Source organism: Neurospora hispaniola (assembly GCF_033458365.1).
Source record: "Neurospora hispaniola strain FGSC 10403 chromosome Unknown B0T23scaffold_5, whole genome shotgun sequence".
NCBI lineage: Eukaryota > Fungi > Ascomycota > Sordariomycetes > Sordariales > Sordariaceae > Neurospora > Neurospora hispaniola.
In genome coordinates this window covers 117,582-140,194 of record NW_026944410.1, presented here as the reverse complement: position 1 = coordinate 140,194, position 22,613 = coordinate 117,582, and the positions used below count along the sequence as shown (strand labels likewise).

General features: G+C 52.2%; 7 protein-coding genes across 7 annotated transcripts; 3 read left to right on the top strand and 4 right to left on the bottom strand.

The window, feature by feature from the left end:
• Positions 1–1,127: 1,127 nt before the first annotated feature.
• B0T23DRAFT_339260 (uncharacterized protein) lies at positions 1,128–5,274 on the bottom strand. The gene is made up of 2 exons (XM_062835856.1): positions 4,376–5,274; positions 1,128–4,315 (listed from the first exon to the last, which is right to left on the bottom strand). The coding sequence occupies exons 1-2, from the start codon at positions 4,896–4,898 to the stop codon at positions 1,599–1,601; spliced, it is 3,240 nt and encodes a 1,079-aa protein (XP_062691365.1). The 5' UTR covers positions 4,899–5,274; the 3' UTR covers positions 1,128–1,598.
• Positions 5,275–7,327: 2,053 nt separating this feature from the next.
• B0T23DRAFT_156460 (uncharacterized protein) lies at positions 7,328–9,737 on the bottom strand. The gene is made up of 2 exons (XM_062832635.1): positions 9,108–9,737; positions 7,328–9,047 (listed from the first exon to the last, which is right to left on the bottom strand). Exons 1-2 carry the CDS (start codon positions 9,602–9,604, stop codon positions 7,604–7,606), a joined length of 1,941 nt encoding a protein of 646 aa, XP_062691364.1. The 5' UTR covers positions 9,605–9,737; the 3' UTR covers positions 7,328–7,603.
• Positions 9,738–10,003: 266 nt separating this feature from the next.
• Positions 10,004–13,464, top strand: B0T23DRAFT_420727 (uncharacterized protein). Its single transcript, XM_062839739.1, has 2 exons — positions 10,004–10,156; positions 10,290–13,464. The coding sequence occupies exons 1-2, from the start codon at positions 10,143–10,145 to the stop codon at positions 13,384–13,386; spliced, it is 3,111 nt and encodes a 1,036-aa protein (XP_062691363.1). The 5' UTR covers positions 10,004–10,142; the 3' UTR covers positions 13,387–13,464.
• A 290-nt stretch (positions 13,465–13,754) lies between these two features.
• Positions 13,755–14,287, top strand: B0T23DRAFT_429308 (translation protein SH3-like domain-containing protein; the record flags this gene model as incomplete). The annotated part of the gene is made up of 3 exons (XM_062840186.1): positions 13,755–13,773; positions 13,841–13,953; positions 14,009–14,287. The coding sequence occupies 3 exons, from the start codon at positions 13,755–13,757 to the stop codon at positions 14,285–14,287; spliced, it is 411 nt and encodes a 136-aa protein (XP_062691362.1).
• Positions 14,288–14,941: 654 nt separating this feature from the next.
• B0T23DRAFT_156154 (uncharacterized protein) lies at positions 14,942–16,500 on the bottom strand. The gene has a single exon (XM_062832633.1). It carries the CDS (start codon positions 16,163–16,165, stop codon positions 15,275–15,277), a length of 891 nt encoding a protein of 296 aa, XP_062691361.1. The 5' UTR covers positions 16,166–16,500; the 3' UTR covers positions 14,942–15,274.
• A 761-nt stretch (positions 16,501–17,261) lies between these two features.
• On the bottom strand, positions 17,262–19,325 carry B0T23DRAFT_429306 (uncharacterized protein; the record flags this gene model as incomplete). The annotated part of the gene is made up of 1 exon (XM_062840185.1): positions 17,262–19,325. The coding sequence occupies one exon, from the start codon at positions 19,323–19,325 to the stop codon at positions 17,262–17,264; it is 2,064 nt and encodes a 687-aa protein (XP_062691360.1).
• Positions 19,326–20,596: 1,271 nt separating this feature from the next.
• On the top strand, positions 20,597–21,885 carry B0T23DRAFT_420724 (uncharacterized protein; the record flags this gene model as incomplete). Its single annotated transcript, XM_062839738.1, has 4 exons — positions 20,597–21,112; positions 21,185–21,245; positions 21,480–21,577; positions 21,771–21,885. Exons 1-4 carry the CDS (start codon positions 20,940–20,942, stop codon positions 21,883–21,885), a joined length of 447 nt encoding a protein of 148 aa, XP_062691359.1. The 5' UTR covers positions 20,597–20,939.
• Between the last annotated feature and the right edge of the window lie 728 nt (positions 21,886–22,613).

The following is a 22,613-nucleotide window of genomic DNA, read 5'->3' as shown; positions in this document are numbered from 1 at the left end:
CTTTCCACTTCCCCTCCTTATTTTTTATTCTCCTTCTTCTTCTTATTTACCTCGTTCTCCAACAGCTCCCAGCACTGCAGTGAAGGAAACTTCCCCCCCCCCTCCAATGTTTGGAATCTGATATAAAGTCCTCCCTCGCTCACTGGCTCGCGAAAAAAAAAACCGTACGTAAAAGGTTTTTATTTTTTTTATTTACCTTATGATCATCTCCCCACCCTGTTACCACGCACGTTCCGAGAATCTGAATCCGTGTTTTCCTTCCTACCTACCTACTTCAGAACATAATAGGTAGGTATCTCTACTTATTACTTCCCATCCTCTCCTCTCCTCGATCCCATGTTATCCCTCCCTCCCTCCCTCCCTCCCTCCTCGTGTTCGTAAAGGAGATCTTCTGCTCGTATATAGGCTTGACGGTACTGTGACTTTACGTTACATGTAATGGGCACCCAGATCTTTCTCTCTCTCTCTATCTGAGAATCGTGGAAATTGACAATAATGACTTCCAGAAAACGGCCACCTTGTTCACGCCCTCTAGAACTAACTTGGCATCCTCGAAATGATTGCTGACACCGAGTTCTTCTCGCTTTTCTACAGGTAATCGTTCATCCTGGTGCTTATCACCAAATCTACCTCCAACCAAGCCCAGGATGAGCTTTCTTCACTACAAATTGGTAGAACACTCTGAATTAGTCTCACTGATTGAGGCGGTTCTCTCTCCCCAATTCTCGGGAAACGGGAGTGAGCATGGCGCCTGGAAAAGTTTCATTTTCCTGGTTTAGACTAGCTTGATATTGATATCACAAAAGCAACATATTGCAACTATTCATAAACGCTATGAGGACACTCTGGGATTCATGCTCAGATACCAGATGCGAAAACATTCGCAATAGCATCTGTACCCTGTTATTAAGTCTCAATCAGTGACTAATCTGCATTCTCATGAATTGGCCATAGACCCATCCTCCGTCTTGTAGTATTCAGCATCTTTCTGTGGGACGTAACTGAGCCTGATCGCGATTCATGACTTGCATCATTGTGTACCTTATCTACCACGTATACAATAACAGTCACCATCACAATCAATCACACAATCACTGCATTGGCCACGTTTCTGTTCTACAATATTGTTCGGTGCTATGCTAACCCTACTTTACATGATTTGGTAATTCGTAATCTGTCGGTCATATCCCGATACTCTATCTCTCTTTTATGTTCCCCTCAACTAAGATGCTGATACAACGCATCTATGAATGTGGATCTGCGCGGAACTTATGCTCATCTGTAGAGCCTATGCCGCGTATCATAAAAGCCATAAAACTGATGTGGGTAGTGCAATAATGAAACAAGAAATAATGAAGTTGTGTGTTCGCAGAAGGCTTTTTGCCATGTTCTTGTGTTCGAATCAGGCTTCCAACCATATGTCGATGCTTCCATTTCTTGTGTAGATGGTCCATACTCTCCGGCCAGGCGCAGTGAAGAAAGGTCTTGATCTGTGTTTTCCGCTTTTGCAGACTGAGATTAGTGATCCCTGACCCATGGCATACTACATAACCATGACTGTCCATTTGGCTAGCATTTCTGGGTTCCTCCGCGCCTCCTTAGAGGTTGAAGGGAGCAGGAATCTTGTTCATGTTACGGCGATCAGAAGCCTCGATGGTGACGTTCTTGAACTGATCGCCCAATGAGCTGACATGCTGCAGGGGGCGGTTCTCCCCACGCTTCTCAGGAATAGGAGTGAGTAGCGCGCCTCCATCACTGCAATCATTATCCGGGGAAGGGGCAGCTCTGTGCGGACGATCGTTGCTGGGAGGAAAAGACATCATCGTGGAAGTCTGGTACTGAGGCAACCAACCGGTAGCAGTGGCCGAGGATAAGACACTGCTGGTACCGCTCTTCTTCAACATATCCGGCCAGAGTTTGGCCCCACCAGACACATTATCTGCCTGGCGGTCCTGAAGAGCCATGGAATGAGCATCAAGGCTGCTCTCGCGAGACCCGTAGGTAGCAGTCGGCTCACGGGAGTGGAATCCCTCAATGTGAGGCTGAATGTTGTCGGACTGACTGTAGAGCCTGGAATCATAGCCCTTGGTACCATAGTCGTCCTCGTCACCCAAGGTCGAAGCAGGCTCGCCCCTGTGAAATGGGTTGCTGGGATTGAAGGGATCCGAGCGAGTGAGACGGTACTCATCAGGCCTAACAGTACCGCCAGAACGAGGTGAGCGCATCTGAGGGCTGTCGGGGACAGTAGACTCGGCAACCGATGAGGAGGCAGCAGGGTAGAAATGCTTGCCATCGTATCTGGGGAGGCCCTTGCTGACATCCTTGGGAGCGTTGTTTTGGAAAAGCCAGCGAGCACGAATCTCATCATTGGTCAAGGGTCGGCTGTACACATAATCCTCGGACGTGGCACTGCGAGGATCAACGTTCTTGGGAAGGGCTCCGAGGAGGTAGGGAACGCCGTAGTTCGAGGCAGTTGTGCTTGACTTGCTGCCAAAGTAGCTCAGATTCTCTCGACTGGGAACGCCGAGGAAATGGGACTCAGAACCTTCCACATAGTCGATGGGAGGGGGCGGAATTGGGTCCTCAACCGGAATGCCAGACAGGCGTCTGTCAGATTCCATCCTAGCCCTCTCTAGCTCGGAGAGCGAACGAAAGCGGCCAGGGTAAAAGGCAGGAGCCGCGGCAGCCGCGGGGGGCAGATTCGCAGTCATCTTTTGGAACTCCTCAAAAGTCATGGAGTCCTCGGGGTCGAACTTCATCCTGATCTCACCATAGTCGTTGCGCTGGATCAAATCCGGCTGAGAGTCCTCATCCTCAGTGTATTCACTGGCAGCCTTGTTGTTGAACTTGGAGTTCAACTGGCTTTCGGTCAGAGATGACATGGGCTGAGAGAGATTTCTGTCGGCAGCAACAGCAGGCTTGCTTGCAATCTTGGAAGCCTTGGGAGTTTGAGATCCAGTAGTGGCATTATCCTTGGGCTCGGATTGGCCAAGAACCGACTGCTCATACTCGAGCTCGGTCTTGAGCTTGACCTCAAAACGTTGAATGAGATCACGATAGTTGTGGATGGCTGCCTCCATCTCCTTCTCGTCAATCTGGTGACGGTTGTACTGAAGCTGATCCTCATGGTACTTGAGAGACTGCTTAAAGCCGGCAATCTGCTTCTTGGTGATGTCACTTGGTTTGATGGAAGAAATGACCGGGGGAATGGGAGGTGGCTTGTAGTTGGCAACCGAGTAGCCTTGGTAGTTGATGCCAGAAGCACCGGTTGAGCCTTGAACTGCCTGGTTGGGCATGGAGAAGGCGCCCATGACGCCACCAGGTCTGCCGGGAAACTGCTGCATCAAATGTCCAGTCATACCCGTCACGCCAGAAGGGACGCCAACCATGGAAGGCACAGCCGTCTGGTTGGTCGTTGCACCAGATGGGGTGGGCATGAAATACTGGCCGTTGAACATGAAAGGCTTGCTCTGGTCGAAGAACTCGGGAGGAGTGATCTTAACCTTGTCGTTCTTGTCACCCAAGGAAGGAGTCTGAGCCTGCGAACCTGCAGAATGTGCACCATTGACGTCTTTGTTGTGTGCCATGTTGTTCTGGGGCATCTGGGCCATACCGGCAGAGTTGAAAGCCTGAGGCACGAACTGGAATCCAGGGGGGAGTTGTGCACCGTAGGGCATGGACATGAACGGAATGCCAGCGGGGATAGCTTGGAAGCCAGGAGGGCAGCCGGGGAAGTATGGTGCAATGACGGGAAAAGGCTGAGCAAAGGGCATCTGTCCCAGCGACGGACTGGACTGCACTGTCTTGTCAGAGAGGCCCTGGTTCTCATTGAGGCCGCTCTCCTTTGAACGCTTGGCAGTCGGCGAGGGCGGACCGCGAGTGTTGGGAACAATACGTCCTCCGGCAGTAACCCGGACGTGAGTAGGTGACACAACGGCCTTGTAGAACCGCTTGAAACCTTCGTTAGCCTGGGTCACCTTCCCTCCGGGGGCTGAAATGGGTTCAGTTGAAGCGACGTCTGAATCGCTGCGGCCGCGGTACACCCAGTCGCCCTCGTTTGAAGCGTTAGGGTCTTCGACAATTTGAGTGGCAATGTGACGGTGAGCAGTAGCTTCACGCTTTGGCTCGCGGACTGTGTGATGGGCTTTGTCGAGGTGAGGATCACGAGTTGCCTCGCGGTGAGCGCGACGGCTGGCGTTGCCCTTGAACAAGACTTCCTCAGAAGCCACCGACGAGTCGTCCCAGTGTCTCGGTTTGTGGGCTAGATGCGCTTTGTTATCGGACGATTCGCTTCCTGAGCCTCGGATTATGTCTCCTGGAGGTCCCCTCGTTAGTTCAGAGATTGCGGGGCCATGGGAATGAAGACTGTACTTACCAATCTCAGGATTACCGGAAAACTTGAGCGCAGCACTGCCGATGGAAGGCTGGTGGAGCTCCTTCAGCTCGTCAATGGTATAGCGCCGAGCAGACATGTTGACTTGGATGAAAGAAAACACGTGGTACGTGCGGTGTCTTACGGCACAATGCCAGCTGAACAGTGTCGGATAGAGAACGACCTCGTCGTCGTCGCCAGTTGGCAGATACGGCAGGATAAGAGCCGGAACTGGTAGGGTGGGTATCCGAACGCTAGGACCTCGTGTTAGATGTTGGGCCTCCAACTGTGAGAAGAGGAAGATGGGGCAGGAGTCGAGATATGTGTCGAGCGGTCTGAAGTAGTCGCTTGACTCGATCACAATGGTGACATGGTTGCAAAGCCTGGTGGTGCGGAGGAGGTGCTTTGCTGCGAGGACCATGTACGCTGGGAGAGGTCGGTTGTTCACCTGAAGCTCCCAAAGCACATGGAGGAACTTGCGGACGTGACGAGGATGATGGACAGGTCTCTTGTTGATGATGTTCATCTTGGATGCCAACCCAAATCATCAAGTTCTTTTGATACCACCGACGTTTGTGTATGTGCCTAGATATGTTATGAAGTGCTGCCACACACTTCCAAGATCCGTCCCTGGAGTACAACCTTCCCGGTCTTGCCAAAACCTGGCTCCCCCTGTGTCTCTTCTATGCCCTCTGTGTCTGTGGTGTCTGGTGCCTAAGATGCCGGGAGTGAAGTGTTGCCAATACCCACTCCCCCTTTTTATGTAAGTGCAGTGATGTCCTTTTGTGTCTGTGCGTTTGTTGCCTGATGACAAGCCAAGAAGACGAAAGCAGTATTTAGGGGTACCAGCTGCGCACTTGCACCTGATGTTGTTGTTGTTGTTGTTGTTGTCGTCGTCGTTGGTGTTTCGAGAACTTCACGTGTGAAAGCAAGTGAAGCACGAGTGGGTGACAGTGACTGAACCTGAAAAAAAGACTTACCTCACAACCAAACTTTAGTGTTGGTTTGAGTGATCACAAGGCGGAGCGAGTCAAGCTCAACGATGGAAATGCCGAAGAGGATGAAGTCGACCGATGGCAGAATGGAATGACGAGAGGAAGAAGATAGCTTTGGATAGAGACCAAAAAGCAAAATTTTCCGGTCAACAAAAGTTGGTTAGGAGACCAAGGTAGTGCGGGGTTGGAAGTTTGTTGTTTCCAGCAGAGATGTGGTGATCTTGCTGAAGCCTCGGTGGTTTGGAGGCGACCGGTAGTGTTGGTGTGTATGTCGGAGTGATGAGAGATGGAGAACGACGATGGAGAACGTCTACAGATCAAAAAGAGAGAGAAGAAGAAGAAGGAGGGGTCTGTCTCCAAAGAAGAGAGGAAGGTAGAAGAAGTACCTCAAACTCGATGGACGAGCTTGTGGAAGGCAGAAAGTGTGAGTGGTAGGCTGTCGCGAGTCGTGAGGGATGGTTGTCGCCCGTGACGAGTAACGCTGCTCAGTAAGGCTTCTCGCGCTATCAATATTCAGTCCAAGGATGGAAGGAATAATGAATGCTGTGGTAAGAGTGTCGGATAATTCTGCCTTGTAGAGCTGTCGGGTGTTGGTGTTGTTATTGTTGTTGTTCGTGTGGTGGAAAGTGTGATGGACGCGATGGTCAAAACGACGTGGCTTCCTGAAGTGAGATGGAAAAGAATCCCTCAACTCAGAACGCTACGCTTGGTAAAAATTTGTGGAAGGAGGAGAAAAAAGAAAACGAAGGAAGGAGCAAGGGAGATTTTCTGATACGTATGGGCAGGACCCGAACTCGGAGCTCAGTTTCTGCCCGGCAGAATCGTAACTTCCCATGCTGCCACCCCTTCGGGAAATGAAGGTTCACATCTTGGGGACTTATTCAGGAATGCCTATGCAGCCCGGGTTTCAACCACCCGTTGAAGTGGAGCACCTGCCGTCTTTCTGAGCTGATTTTCGTGGCTGCCACATGGGACGAAGGACACTACAATGGTACCAGTGGAGTAACAAGGGAACAGACAAGACCTAAGAACCGCGTTCTGGAAGGTGCAGAAGGTGATAAAGCAGAGGAAAAGAGGCAGGAGCAAAAGAGGGTAACGACGTCATTTGTTTTGTGTAGCAAGCCGAAGTCGGTCGCTCCAGGAACTCGGTCAGCTTTCCTCTGTTCGGTCCCGGAGAACCACGACCACGACCACGATCACAGTATCCTGGTGGTTGAGATGATACTTCATCCCGCTGACAAGAACCTGGAGAAGCCATGCGTATTGCGGTTGCGGGTGAACCTCCGTCCATACCCACCACGTGCAAAACGGCTCGAGTGATGTTGAGACGAGCACATGGAGTGTGGAATCCTAAACATCAGTAGCCCGGAAAATGAGTAAATGCATGCTGTGAAGCTCTTCTTCCGAGGTGTGACCAAGACGTGGTGATGAGTGCAAGAGTATTGGGCGGTCATTTGTTCAGTCAAGGTTTCTTTATTCTTCTGACCACTCGCAACTGAAGTGTCTGTGATATGAGAAACCGAGACTTGACTGCGTAATATGGAATCTGATATGAGCAAGCAACAGCACAGCTGCGCCCCCTTCCACTTAGGATACATCAATGGAAATAAGCATCTTGCTTGCCAAAAGGACCTGCCTTGTGTGCTCGAAATTTGACGGGGGAGTTCCCAAACGGGTATCGTCATGGCAACTCAAAGGTACTCGGCCACTGCCACCTCTCGGATACACGATATCTCATCCTGCCAAAACGATCTAACAAGAAGGAGCCGGCTCATATCCCCCAAGCTACTGATCCAGCAACGCGACATCGGCCACACACACGGCACAAGACAACCCGAAATCGGAACCCGACGAGGCAGAGAAAAGTGAAAGTAAACGAAGCAGGGTAACTGGAACTGCCAGGGCCAACCGCAAGTGGATGCTTACAAAACTTTTCTTTCCTTGTGTGGCCTTGTTGCCCTGAGTGATAATTTCCTTTTCTTCCATCTCATCCCCTAGCTCATCCTCCCTCTCCACCCAGGGGAAGCAAACAACTAAACCTGCTCAGACTAAGGGCCGTCAAGGTTCCCTTCTGTTGAAAACGCTCGGTCACTCTCTCTCACCGCCTTCCTTTTTGCAGTTCGTCCGTCCTCTCCGTACCTGCCCAGGTAAATGAGTACCTCCCTCCTTCATAGATACCCAAGTACCTTGTCGACGTCACCAGCCAGGAAAGGCAGGCGGTGAATGAACCTCAAGCTCAAGCAGCCCCCCAGACGCCCAAAGTCCACGGCTCCTTCCCTTCCCTCCCACCTCTGTTCATCGCGTTCCAGCTTAGTCTTTGCTGCGTCTTGGCCTCCACATCTGCTTGCCTAACCGTTGCCCCGGTGACGCCGTGCTGGGTCCACTGGTCTTTGTCGATTGTAGACACCGTAGAAACCTTCAGGTGCGTGGTTAGACTGCCGCCTGCCCAGGGACCGAGGGACTCGATCGCTCGAAGCTGGCCTTGGAGGGGTTTGCGGCCGTTCGAGGCGGGGTTAGTACGAGCAAGTTGTGCCTCGATCGGATCGAATTCCGGGACCGAGTTGGCCGCGTCATGCCAGATGCCGTCTTCTTCTTGTCCGCTTGCTGGTGCTGCTGTTCCTCCTTCTCCTGCGGCTCCACTAGCAGCAGTAGGTGGGGACACACCCCCGGGCGTGGTCAAAGTGTTGTTGCTGTTGTTGTTGTTGTTACTGCTGCTGTTGCTGTTGTTTGTTGTCTGGTGCCTGCCGTGCCTCTTCTTGAGTTTCGGGTTCGTCCGTAGTTGTTCCTTGGCTTTTCCGTAGACGGGGTCCCACCCCCTCTCCTGAACAATGTGGCACACTTCGTCGAAAATACGCTTGCGTAGACCCAAGACCGTGGTGCCCCCGCCAGAAAAGATGATTCGGGACATGCAGAGCGCTCGGACGTCGAGAGGAAGCTGGAGAAGGGCGCGGTAGACGAGTAAGTGCACAGGTATCTCGTGGTCGTCGAAGCTGGAGAGAGAGTATTGCGAGTCGAAAAAGGTGTTTTCGCAGGGTTCGGAGAGTTGGTCAAAGGTTACCTCGACAGAAGTTGGGGATCGGCCGGAGCGGAGCGGGATGGTGGTGACTTTGGGTGGCGGAGGTAGTGGTTTCTCGCCGGCAGTGGTTGTGGTAGTGGTGGTGATGGTGATGGTGGGTTTGTCCTCATCACTTTCTTCAACAGTGGCCAGCCCTTCCCCTTCTGGTGTTGCCGGTTGTGGAGGTAAGGATTTGGGTGTCTTCTCTGCCTTGAAGGGCTTGCACCAGACCAGCCGGTTCGCAATGTCGTGACACTCTTCAAAGGACAAAACATATTCTTGCTTGTCGTCTCTGTTGTCTCGTTGGACATGACCAAGTTCTTTGGCAAGGAAACGGTGAGTCTCCTCCGTCAACCTCCTTCCTCCTCTGACTGTTCTCTTAGTTGCCACTTCGCGGTACTCATAGACGCTTGTGACTATCGTCTCGTTCCAGCCGAGATCGACGACAAGCGCGGAGCGTACACCGGCAGCGACGGCCACAGCAACTGGCGATGATAGCAGCGAGACTGTTGGTGGTTGGAAGCGGTGAAAGAGGCTGTCCAAAGCAGCTGATAGAAGAGGGATGGGAAGACCTGTCGGTACAACACATACCATCCTTCGTGGACGAGAGTCGATGAGCATGTATCTGTATCCATGTTAGCATATCCTTGTTGGAAATGGAATGCCTCACCCTGTCGAAACCCACTTCGTGTAAGCCTCCCTCACGGCCTTCTCAACCTTATCGCCAACCTGCCCCAGCTCCAGGCCCCTCACATCCGGCCTCCAAAGCTCATAATCCCTTCCCCAATTACCTCCCGCAGCTTTGGACCTCCAATCCTGGTGATAATCCGTCTGCCAGTCCCTGAAATCACCAATCCTCCGCTGCTGTTCCGGACCAAACCAAACGATGCCCCTAGGCGCCGAGTCCCCGGCAAAGCCTACCTGGATCTTCCGCGTGCCAAAGTCGACAACAATGAGCTCCTCCTCTGCTCGAAGGCTGGATGGCGTGTTGAAAGTAGGAATTGGACGCGCGGGCGTTGATGTGCCGGAGTAGTCACGGTCGCCTCTTTCACGATCACGGTCTCCGCGGTCTCGGTGGCTGGAGCTCTCTCGCTCACGGTGACTGCTGCCACTGCGGGAGGAGGATGTGGGAGCAGCCCCTCGGATGTTGGCGACGCTTCGGTGGGGGAGAGAGGCTGACATTTTGGTGTTGATTGAAGAAAAGAAAAAGAAATTTAATCAATTGGTGTAATCAAATTTATCATCATGGTCGCTTTCGCATCAATTGGAGTTTTGGAGCTCGAGTTGCATGGTCCAGGAAAAAGGGTGATGGACGGTGGACGTGATGTGCATTCAAACGCTTTCAGTGAAGTTGAAGGGCAATTGAAGCCTGAAAGAGATGTCCGCTGACGCTTGTTCGGCTGCTAACACAAGAACCGCCCTTTTTGCGGGAGGTTACTCATCCAGGAATAGACCACCTGTTAAGGATCTGACACCACATCATCCAGGCGGGTCCTGCCGCTGGTAGTCGAGCCAACGTCTGCGCCCCACCTTTGTCCAGAAAGGGAAATGTCGTCAACAACAATTCACTTCTGTTTGCATCTTCCTCCGTCAACCTTTCTTGGTGAGAGCAAGTAAGCACAACGAGCTCATCAATCGCTTTCCTACCATGGCTTGACCTTTTGGCCTATTACTTTTTTGACCTGAAGTGATCACAAACTCGCAGAAAACAAGCCAAAAAATGGGCATCAAAGGGTGAGTGAGCAAACATCATAAAAAAAAAAAGAAAATAAATAAACAAATCGACACGCACTTACCCGGCCGGCCATGCCACTGCAGTGAATGCATTGATCTCTCACTAACAACCCAACCTTACTACCTCCTGTAGCATCTACAAAGAAATCGGCCCCGGGCAACGCATCTCCCTCACCGCCCTCGCCACCACCCACCTCGAAACCACCGGCCGCCCCCTGCGACTCGCAATCGACATTTCCATCTGGCAATTCCAAATCCTCGCTGCGCGGGGCGGTTCCAACCCAGCAGTCCGCACGCTCTTCTACCGACTCGTGCGCCTCTTGGGGCACGCAATCCAACCGCTCTTCGTCTTCGATGGGCCCAACAAACCCGCCTTCAAGCGCAACAAGCGCTCCTACAGCTATGGCAACAGCCACGGCGTGGCGGACGCCATGGCCAAGCGCATGATTTGCTTGTTTGGGTTCATGTGCCATGATGCGCCCGGTGAGGCCGAGGCCGAGTGTGCGCTCCTGCAGAGGGAAGGGGTGGTGGATGCAGTGTTGAGTGAGGATGTGGATACCATCATGTTTGGGTGTCGCAAGACGCTGAGGAATTGGAGCGCTGAGGGGGCGAGATCATCCAAGACGCCGACCCATGTGAGTGTGTATGATGTGGATGAGAGGAAGGGGGGCATCAATGGGTTGGATCGGGAGGGGATGGTGTTGGTGGCGTTGATGAGCGGGGGCGATTACTTGCCTGAGGGAGTACCCGGGTGTGGTGTGAAGGTCGCTTGTGAGGCGGCGAGGGCTGGCTTCGGCAAGGAGCTTTGTGGCATTAGGAGGGCTGATGAGGCTGCGCTGGAGAGGTGGAAGGAGCGGTTGACGAGAGAGTTGAGGACGAATGAGAGTGGGTTTTTCAGGACGAGGCATAAGGCGTTGGATATCCCGGAGGGGTTTCCGAGCTTGGAGGTGTTGAGGTACTACACCCATCCGGTGGTGTCGAAATCGGAGACGGTGCAAAGGCTGAAGAGGCAGTTTCCGGGGAAGCAAGACGTGGATGTGGAGGGGTTGAGGGTGTTTGTGAGGGAGACGTTTGATTGGGAGTATCGGACGGGAGCTGTCAAGTTTTGTCGTGTGCTGGCACCGAGTTTGCTTGTCCAGTATCTGTTGCAAAGGTCCGAGGGTGATGATGACACTGATGATCTGCGTCGTAAGGAGAAAGAGGAAGCAGCGCTCGTCAAGGCGATCAAAAGCCGGAGAACGCATTTTAGTACGGATGCGACTCCCGAGCTGAGGATATCCTATGTTCCGATTAAGGTTGTTACGTTGGATCTGGACGCTGAGCCTGAAGAGGAGGACAATGAGGGTTTCGGTCGGGTTGGGCTGGCTCTCAACAGCGACGATGAGTTCGATGCTGAAGACGAACCGCCAGGTAGCACTCAAGGCGGCAGCAGCGCGAAGCCGTTCGATCCATTTAAGCCTGACCTTGCTTGGATTCCGGAAACGGTTGCTAAACTGGGCGTTCCTCTGACAGTGGAAATCTGGGAAGAGAAGCAACGGGCAAAGGAGTTGAAGGCTGCGAACAAGGGGACAAGAAAAGCACAAACGACGAAGCAAACGGGTGGAATGCCTGCTGGCGCGTTGGAAAAGTACGTCAAGGTCACAAAGGGATCGGCAACTGCTGGTACTGTCACGAAGTCAACGAGCGATTACTTATCATTGGATTCATCACCTCCCAGGTCATCACATATTGCTCCGCCCAGGTCGTCTTACGTCCCTTTTTCCAGTCAGCAACTTCCTCCGCTTTCGTCAGATCGTTTCGAGACAGCAACAACTACCTCACTTAAGACCACAACAAGCAAAGGTACCACAAAGGCATCTTCCGCCCGGACTAGCAAAAAGACAACAGCAACATCACGACCTCCATCCGGCAACCCTTGGTCACTCGCCGGTTCACAAGCAAGCACCAAGATCACGAAGAACATTGCATCTTCTCAACCAGCAGCAAAAACAAGCCTTTTCGACCACGAACCTATTCTGATCTCGTCCAGTCCATCGGTTCCCGGAAAGAGATTGCCAAATTCCCCACTGGAGAACAACAGGCTGTTTTCGCCAGATCCATTTGGCAGTAGTCCGCCGCGGATTGCTCCTTGGAAGGAAAGGCTACCGGCAACAAGAACGACGTCAGATCCCACACGGCACCCTTCTCAAAGATCTATGCGCGATGAAGAACCAGTACGGTGGCGATCTCAGTCATCAGCATTAGCAAGTTCACCGAGGAAGGGACCGGCGTTTGGCAAAGACAAGACGCCCACCAAGCAAAGGTCAATCTTGGATTTTGGATACCCTTCTACTACTAAGGAGCAAGCTGGGTCCAGGTTATTTGGCAGGACACAGAGCGCCGTCTTGCCTTCCACGACGGGTAAGACGCTTGACCCGCTATCGGATGATGACGAGGAGTTTGAAAAAACAATGCTTGCATCACTGAAGAGCAGTAGGCTAAAGACCTTTGATTCTAAACCACCACACCGGGTACATGTAGGCACCTCGTCCTCGTCTTCATCACTTTTTCCGAGGAAGGAACATAACAACTATGCACTTCAGGACGAGACCGACGAAGATGCCGAGCTCGAGAAAGCAGTTCAGGCCTCGCTCAAGGATATCCGACCGACAAGTTCGGCACCTGTTGCTTCCTCTCGAACGCAGGCGCACTCTCCCTTATTCCGGAGACACAAGGCCGACCTCAACAGCCTCCACGAAGAAGAAGACTCGGATGACGATGACTCGTTTGTCTCCATTGGAGCATTGACTCGTCAAAAGTCGCCATCCCCGTTACGACCACGAGCGACGGCCACTCTTTCGCCCTCATCATCAGCAAGAAGGGAGCTAGCAAGAGAGAAAAGGTCCTCGCCGGCTTTAAGATCATCACCGGTTCCATCTCCAAGAACATTCCAGCGAGCAGAGAGTACTAGGAGCAATCTCTTGGGCAGCAAATGGAACTGGAGCGCCCTGGAAGGTGATGCTGGACACAGTGCACAGGCAACCAGCACTGACAGAACGCTTAGAGAAGCAAGTGTTGGTTCCTCCAGAGCAACTCCAAAGAGAAGTCATTTGTTTCCTGGCCAGGACCAGGATTTAGCAGAAGACGAGGTCACCAGTAAAGAGATGCGACATCACACTGCAAGGGAAGGCAGCAGCAGAAGATGGCGGTTGAGCGAAGCATCGGTTATTGATCTCACCGGTGATAATTGAGTGCATAGATATTGTATACCTTTCTGGCTACATACCTGTTAGAATTGTTATTATAATCAATCTTGGTAATATCGTTGAGTGTTGCTTCATCTCGTCGTCGAGCCACTCTCATGTCCCAGTACCATCCACCCCTAACCCTGGCCAGGAACACCTCTGCCCGAAAGTCACTGTCGGCAACCTCCGTTCTGCCAGCCCCGAGCACAGACCAGCCCGAATGCAGAAGGCGGTCAGGGCTTTTTGGCGGACCCCACAGTTTTGCCAAATTGCACCCACAAACTACTTGACCTTCAAATTTTTGCTCTTTCTTCTCTGAGAACGCGGAGATTCTGAATTCGGCATCCTTCCTCGGTCGGCACAAATCAGTCAAAATGGTCAAGGTCAACAACTGTGAGTACCACCACCGTCACCGTCAGCCATCGACATGACGAATACCGAAATACTGACAATGGAATAGCCGTCTCCTCCAGCCGCCGCAAGGCCCGCAAGGCGCACTTCAGCGCCCCCTCCAGCGTTCGTCGCAACATCATGAGCGCTCCCCTTTCCAAGGAGCTCCGTGAGAAGTACAACGTAGGACATCTCCACCCCAACAAAAAGCACAGAATGGGAATCTAACAGCTTAAAGGTCCGCTCCATCCCCATCCGCAAGGACGACGAGGTCACCATTGTCCGCGGCTCCAACAAGGACAAGGAGGGCAAGGTCACTTCCGTCTACCGCCTCAAGTACGTCATCCACGTCGAGCGCGTCACCCGCGACAAGGCCACCGGTGCCTCCGTCCCCGTCGGCATCCACCCCTCCAACGTCGTCATCACCAAGCTCAAGCTTGACAAGGACCGTGAGGCCATCCTTGAGCGCATCAAGCGCGGCCGTGAGCTCGCCAAGCCCACCAAGGTCTCCGCCTAAATTTGTCCGACCGATTTGACGACGGAAGGATGAGTGGAGGAGGGGTGGTGTGATGGCCTCTCGCAATACCATGCCTCTTGACGTTCGGAGTCGCCGTACGATCTCAGGGCTTCGACTCGACGACAAAAGGGCCTTGATACCCACATCCAAATATCGCCCTTTTTCTATCTTGGCGAACGAATGGTTCACGGCATACACGACGATGAACTCCAACTTCTATACTACTAAACGACTGGCAACAAAGCGACGGCCGTGTGTCTAGGACCTTGAGTGCTGGGCTCGTTTCTCAGTACCCGTGCTAGCGCTGCGGAGGAATGTTCGCAGGACCCGTGGGTCGGTAGAGGGCAAGAGGAGGAGTATTACGAGAAACCAGAGCAACAAGAAAAAAAATTCGAGACAGTTTTATTTGTTCTCAATGGCCATTTCACATACAACTTGCTGCCTCTGCGCTTCAAGCTTGTGAAATGCTCCATGGGAGGTTCTCCCGAAGTTATATCATCAAGCCTGGTTGCTCAGAGGTTTGCAAGTGCATGTCTGCACTTGTGACTTTTGTGTTGTTTCAGTTTGCTACTAACCTTGACATGTCACAGGCCTCATCATCTTGGACCTCACATATCTGGTCGTTACTTGGACCAAGGGATGGCAAACCTCCCTATGATATCCCCTTTCTGGACTTGGACACCTTCCACAGTGTAAGGAACGTAGAATTTGACCAAATTATTTGGACTATATGACCGCCAGATTATCTCCGCGTTAACCACAGCCCCACGGTTCTCGAGGTATACGACTGGCGAAGATCAACCCAACCAGAGGACCCTAACCAGGAACCCTACTGGTCTCACCTGCAGACTTCCTTGGAGAGCACTCGATGATATTGGAGGTTTGATGGTGAGGCACATCTTCGTCTGTCGGACTGTAGTTGATAGCAATACACTATTCTCTCAGAAACTTTCACTCGTTGAGCCTCCATGCCATGTATGGTGACACTCAAACATCCAACTTGTTGATCCCCTCCTCGGCCTTCTCCTTCCACTCGGGCCTCCACCTCGTCAACGGCGGCCGATTCTCCACCACATCCCCCATAGCCCACACCATCCTCCGCTTGTCCATGTCCTCCGTCACATCATTATCCGGACAAATCGCATAAAACTTACCCTCCTTCATCTTTTCCTCCAAGTAATCCACCACCTGCTCCGGCCACCACGCCCCCTTCGGCTTTTCCTTCTGTGCTCCCGATGTAGCAGCGCCCGTCATGCCCGTAAACGTCCACCCGGGAACCAACAAGTGCACCGAAACATCCGGATGCTCCTTGGCCAAATCAAACGACAAGTGCTCCGCAAGCGACCTGACAGCGGCCTTGGACGCATTATACGCCGGATTCGCAGGGGGGTTGGTGATTCCCTGCTTGGATCCCGTGATAATCACCGCACCCTTTGCACCCTTCTTCCCCTTCCCATCTTCTTTTGCAGTCGCCTGAACCAAGGGCAAAAGGGTAGTAACCCCATTAATCACGCCAAATAGATTCGTCTGCATGGTTTCGTAAAAGTTCGTCGGGTCGGGGTTACTGAATGACGTAGGAATGTATCTACCAGCGTTGAGGGCGAGGACGTTGAGTTGCCCGTGAAAGACGTCGTCGATGTGGGACTTGAGACGGGTCCAGGATTCGAGGTTGCTGACGTCCATTTCGAAAGTGAGGAGGTCGGGGGAGGAGGAGAGGGAGGAGAGAGAGGAGATGTCTTTGTCGGCGATGAGAACGCGGAGGCCGTAAGACAAAAGACGTTTGGCGAGGGCGAGACCGATGCCGGAGGCGCCGCCTGTTATGAGGGCCGTGTTGCCTTTTTGGAAGGCCGCGGGGGCGGAAGGGGTGGAGGAGGACATGTTGATGGTTTTTCTGGGTAGGTAAAGCGAGGTAAGCTGGGAGGTTGTTAGTTGGTTTTATTGAGATTTCGGAGGGAAGATTTTTGAGATGGTGGAATGGTGGATGTGGTGATGGAGGTTGTCAATGGTTGTGGTGAAGGATTGGAAAGTACCTATCGATGACGTATATGAAGACTGTGGGAATTTCGGAAATCGATCGTTTACAGGGCTTTTGAATTGGGCTTTGAAGATCACTTGAACTTACAACTAGATTCTGTGGAAAATGTATCTCGAGAATAACCAAGTGGCTTGATTGTTGATTTCACCTTGATAGAAGGAAGATATTTCTACTTTATATATATGAAGGTTCACGGAAGTGACGGGATATTCACAAGACTGACTGCTGGAGAGCCCCTCTTCCCCTATCCCCACTTGCTACGGACATACAAGATGGTTAACTCCGATGATCAATGGCTCGTCCTACCGATAACTTTCGGACTTTAGGTGTTCGACAACACTTCTGTTTGCTCAACTTCGTTCTCCAGTAACTACGTTTTAGAGAAAAGGTAAATACAGCTTAGGTGGATCATGGGACTCACCCTGGACATCAAAACAACAACAAAAAAAAAGAGCTGGCATCATTCACCATATCAGTTAGCAACGTATATCATTTGACATGCTTTCGAGTATGGGGTATCCTTTACATTTATTCGAAATGCTCTGAACCAGGGAGCTATATACTATAAGAACATGCCCTCATTATATCGTCTGTTCCAACTCTGACATGTACATGCCATCCATCATATATCGTTCAACATAGATGCCAAAAAAGAGGTTAGAAGAGACAAAAACTGGTGTTTGTGAGAACAGGAAAACAGAAGTGGAAAAGTATAGCAGAAAACAAAAAGGGGGTATAAAGAAAAGACGCCAAAGTCTCTCTGTCCAAAACATCCATCCAACCAAATCCCAACATCCGCCCAAATCCTTACGTCTTCCATCCATCCCTAACCAACGCTGCGCCCGGTATATATTTATAGTAAACAACACAGAAAAGCATCATCTTAATCTCCATATCATCGTTCCTTCATTCGCTCGTTCGTTCCTCCACCATGTCCCATCACTCATAACTCATCCACGGTAAATCCCGATCATAAACCGTCGTACAAGTCAAATACCCCAGCATGCTGCCCCCACTCCCACCACTTCCATCTCCCCTCCCCTCTTTTGTTGTTACGGGATTCCCACTTCCCCCGCCGCCGGAAATCTCCAGTTCCAGCCCACTCCCCATCAATGGCCGAACCACCTCTCTCGCCATGGCTTTCAGCTCTTCGATCCGCTTCTCGAACCGTCTCAGATTGTCGCGGTTGTAGAGCTCGGGCGAGAGTTTCAGAAAGCGCTTGCAGTCGTCGTAGGTGAGGTACTCCTTGGGCGAACCGCCCAAGAGACGAAAAGTGCGACCTAAAGTGGCGAGGTTCGGGGTCGTTGTTGCTGATGTTGTTGTTACTGCTGCTGCGTAGGGGTCGCCTCGGGGACCGGAATTGGAGTTAGTGTTGGAACCTGATGCAGACCCGGAGCTGGAACTATTATGGCGGGCCCTATTGCTCGTGACGTTGTTGTTGCTGGAACGGTGTCCATGTCCATGTCCGCCGCGACTATATCGTTCGGAGTTGTGGTGTTTATTGGAGGAGGAGGTATACTCGGCCGAAGAAGGAGGCGGGGAGGTGTTTTCTGCTAGCCATTCGCGGAAAAGACTGACGGCGAGCCAATCGACGTAACCATTTCCCGGCCCTACCCTCTCTCCTCCGCGTCCGGTGACGCCTAAGCGGAAGAGTCGTGCTTCCACGCGTGAAACGACCTCTTCGAGCTCGTCGACTTTGTCTTCAATGATATCCACCACCGACTCGGGCATCGCTGCTCTGATCGACCGTTCGCCCGCGGGCCACTGGCCTACAACGTGTATCAGCGCCTCCTGGAAGATGACCTTGCTCCTGGCCAAGTACCCCAGCCGCAGATAGGAGATGGGGTATTTAGCTATCTGCCGCCATAACCGCGACTGGAACTGCAGCAAGTGGTGATCGACCCGTGGCCCGACGACGGCTAGCGCATCGTACTGGTCGGCGAGCTGCAGCAGAGACTTGCATTGCACGTAGGCGTCCGGCAAAGAAATGGGGTCAAGGGTGGGCGGGTAGTTGTACATGATACGGAAGAGGTTGTCGTAGTCGCGGAGGAGGTCGAGGTCTGCCTGAGGGGGTTCTTCCCTTGCCGAGGGAGAGTTCTGGTGGTGGGATTGACGGTGGGAGGAGTGGGATAGCGAGAGGTTGGCGACAGAGCGGAAGAAGGAATTGGATTGGGTGTGGTTGGACTTTTGGCTGTTGCTGCGGTGTCGGCCTCCCGAGGACCCTGATCCTGACCCGGAGCCGTTGCCGAAGATGGAGGATTGGGTTGTTGGAGGGCCGGAGGGTGTAGACGGTATTGGTGGTGGTGCTAGTGATGCAGAGGACTCGTCCTTTTGCACGAGCATGGGGATGTCGTTGTCGTCGGTGCCGGTGTCGAGTTCGTATCGCCATCGCTTTTTGGGGCTTGTTGAATCCTGCGTCGCCCTTGCTACTGTTCCTGTTCCTGTTCCTCCTGCCCCGTTCCCGCTGCTCCCACCCTTGGATGCGCCGCCCGGCGCGGGCAACTCTGGTATTACTCCTTCTCCCCCTCCCCCTCCTGCTCCTGGAACCGTCTGGGCGCGCGACCATTCCTGGCTGGTGCTGGCTTCAAAGAAACCCGAACACCTCGTCAAAATGTGTCGATGCAGTAGGTATCGGTTCTCGAGTCCGCAGGGGACGCGCACGACGATCTCGACATCGCCGCTATGGCTGAAAACAGGGAATTCGTTTTGCGGGATGAAGGAAGCGCCGCCGGCGTGGGAGCGGTTATATCTTCGAGCTCGCGACGAGACGTACGGGGTCGACGAGCTAAAGTTGCTGTTGTTACTGCTGTGGTGAGCGTGGCCGTGGCCGTGGTGGCTGTAGCTGTCTCGGTATGTCGCCCGCACGCCGGTGCCACCAGCGCCGCCCACGACCGAGGATGGTCCCCGCAACGCCAACATGGACACATCCCGGTCGCTGGCGCCGCCGCCCACCCCAAGTGAGCCAACACCAGGGCCGGGCCCGGGCCCGTATTGCGCAACCATGGAATGTTTGTTTTGTTGTCGAGTGTCGCAATATGGAGCGGAGCGGAGTGTATCTGATGCGCTGTCCGAATGTGGCCTGACCCGGGCGATGGAGGGGAACCGGAAGATGCCCTGGCGTCAGTTCAGTGGATGCGCGCCACTGTTGGAAGCGCAACACTCCCGTCGTTGGGTTGTGAACCCAAGTTGCCCTTTGAGGTTCCCTTTACTTGTTTCCTGAACTTGGATTCGGTTTCCTTTTGTTCCTCCAGCACCGTAAAGGAAAATCCAACTCTTCTTTTACTCTTTTCTTTTTCTTTTCTTTTTTTCTTCTTGGCCTACACTGGGCTGGGCTGCCTCACTTTCTTCCTTGTCGTCAATCGTCGCCGTCCCGCTTCACTTTCTTGGCTTCCCTTGTGAGTGGTGAGTTCTCGAATTGGTCGGGACGATGGATGGATGGACAGCTGGCTGCCGGGCCGTCGCCTGCTGTGGGTGGTTGGGTTCTTAGCTGTTGAAGCTGTCTGAGGGGTCAATGCTGCTGCTGCTGCGACTGGAAGCTGCGAGCGTCAGATGCATGCATCAATGCACGCAGGCAGGACGGAAGGAGGCTGGTTTCCTTCTCTCTCTCTCTCTGTCGCAATCGCGGGCAGCTGGGTCCCGTAGAGTGACACAGACTGGAGAATTCTGGTCCGCCGTCTGTCTGCCTGTACAGCTTTTGTTTTCGAGAATATATGTGATCGTGTATGTGTTTGTGTGTGTATGGGGTTGTACGCGTTGCGATGCGATACGATGCGTCTTGTGCGTTTCCTCTCTCTCTCTCTCTCTCTCTCTTGCTCCAGTTCGTCTCGTCGTCGTCGTCGTCGTCGTCGTCGTCGTCGATGTCGTCTCGTATTCCGCTTCACATAAAAGGGTAGAATAATACCATGCAAATAAAGTGCAAGGGAAAGAAGGTCTAGAAAAAGAGCTGCAGGGACAAGATCAATGACGGGAAGGGAGAAGACATGACCTGCAAGCAGAGGCAGAGTCTCAGACAGGATCAAGAACTAGGTAGAAACAGGAGCCGGATCAGGTACAGTACCGCTCGGCGCACGACGTTGCATCCAGACTGAAATCGCCAATGTAGTGAGTGTTCAGGTGAATCAAGTAGATGAGCGCGGTGTTTTTTTTTTTTTTACAGACCTCAATTTCTCAAGAGGCGATTCAACAACAAAGGGAAAGAAATCTCAAGGGACGGGCAGTTCAGATATTCCGTTTTTTTCTTGGAAGACACCCCTGCGTTTAGTTCGGTTTGTAGAAAAAAAAAAAAAAAAAAAAAAAAACCTGAATAAGATGGAAGCTTCTTTCAGCCCAGTTACCCAACACCCGGCACCGGCACGGCCACAGAGGCCACTAGTAAACAGCTGAACTTGTCAAGGCTTGTGATCTCCGGTCGAGGCTGTGTCAGCTGTAGACTAGCTTGTCATCGTGTGAGTTGGTAGTGTAGTCGATTTCGTTGAGGACGGTGGATGGCAATTGATGGCGATATCGCCACAGAGAACCACAAGGGAAATACCACCCACTACCAAAAGTTATTCGTAGTCCAAGTGGTGATGGCGGTGGTGGTGGTGTGTTGCTGCAACACACTCTGAGCCACTCAAAATGACTGGCGAGATTTCCACTGCTGCTGCTGCTGCGAATGCGATTGACAGAAAGACCGCCGCGATATTGAAGCTTGGTTTCTTGAGTCGCCAGGGGCTGGTCACATGTAATCAGAGTCGATGGAATGGTTCGAAGTGGTTCCAAGTCGTCGTGGTCGTCTTGTTGTCTTTGGTGTGAGTGGTCGGCAAGCGGATGGCAGCCTCAAACGATTGGCGAAGGTATAAGATAGAGGTATGATACCATAGAAATGGAAACTCTTTCACCCGCAAAGTCGGTTGCGGAAATGCATTCGAGATCAAGTACCAGGTATGCAATTTACATAGAAAAGAAAACCAATCTTCTATGATGATGCCATGAGGTTTGCTGTTGTTCCACTCAACCGGTTGGTCCTGAAAAGGTGGAGCTGTGGTTGATGCAAGTCTTCCTTTGTTCAAGAAACCTCGAAGCCAGACAAAGGATTCCCTTCTGCCTGTGCATGAACCTCTGTTTCGACTTGTTTTTCTTTTTCTTTATTATTGTTGACATCCAACACGAAAACAGTCAAGCATGCTCTCGGCCAATACACAACGACTGGAGGCAGGCAACCTGCAGCGCACCGCGCACCACACCGCGCATGGCGCATGGCAACCGACAATGTCGTGAGCATTGCCTCACCTCGCGACCTGTAGCTTTTTTTTTCATTAGATCGAACTGGCCCGCATCGAGTCGCGTTTTCTTCAGGTAGAGGTATCTTCGAGCCTATCAGATTGGTTGTTTCTGTTCCTGTCTCTTCATGTTGGCCTTACCGTCATTGGCTCAGCACAGCAGGAGCGACATAACTGGCTTATACAGCCTTGTTGACGTGGTACAAGCAAATTGGCTCTTCGCCCCTGCTTTCGAAGCTCTCAATCTCTGGGTACCTCTAGTTTTGGGGTTCTCTGCTCTTTATCGTCTGCCTATTCTTTAGATTTTAGTCAATTAAAAGACAGAGGAGAAACCTTCCGTTGATTTGCATAGCATAGCATGGCATAGCATAGCATAGCATAGCATAGCATAGCATGGGTAGTTAGTTAATAGAAGTGATGACTCGTACACTACAACCCTACTATGTATGCACACCTAGGGAGGTGCCTGACCTGAGATGAGTTTATTGACTGCGACCTTGAAGGGAATTGTTACCTAGGTAGTCTCGTCATCCATTTGTGCTGGCTTCTGCAAGTAAAAGGTCTCGGCCCTCCAACAAACCCCTTTTCTCCTCTGTCAGTTATCACGACCAAATACCTCTGGGTGTTTCTCCTGACATTGAATGATGATGTCCTCGAAGAGAGCGCGTGGTTACCCGCATCCCCTCGAGTCCAGTTTGTGGTTCACATACACGTCCCCATGCGTCCCGATGCACAACTTTCGTCAGGTTTCTTTGAGACAAGTCCATTCGTCCAACTTTCTTGCTGCTTCCGGCCGAGAGGGGCAAAGATCAAAAAAAGATGAGAACTGACACTTCTGAAGGGCTAGAGGGATGGCCGTAAAAGAGATGGAAGTAAGGGAGGGCGAAAAAGTCTGTCTGTCTGTTTGTTCTTTGTTCAGTGCACAGGAAGGTTGGTTGGTGTCACTGCATTGTTCCACCTTCAGGGCGTAAAAGGTTGCGATAAGATAAGGGTCGAGCTGCTCATAATCGATATCAAACTAACTTGGTGA

Coding starts and splice junctions, on each gene's coding strand:
- B0T23DRAFT_339260 (XM_062835856.1), bottom strand. CDS start 4,898: ATGAACATCATCAACAAGAGACCTGTCCATCATCCTCGTCACGTCCGC. Junction 4,316..4,375: donor TTCCGGTAATCCTGAGATTG/GTAAGTACAGTC, acceptor GGGGACCTCCAG/GAGACATAATCCGAGGCTCA.
- B0T23DRAFT_156460 (XM_062832635.1), bottom strand. CDS start 9,604: ATGTCAGCCTCTCTCCCCCACCGAAGCGTCGCCAACATCCGAGGGGCT. Junction 9,048..9,107: donor GTGAGGGAGGCTTACACGAA/GTGGGTTTCGAC, acceptor ACATGGATACAG/ATACATGCTCATCGACTCTC.
- B0T23DRAFT_156154 (XM_062832633.1), bottom strand. CDS start 16,165: ATGTCCTCCTCCACCCCTTCCGCCCCCGCGGCCTTCCAAAAAGGCAAC.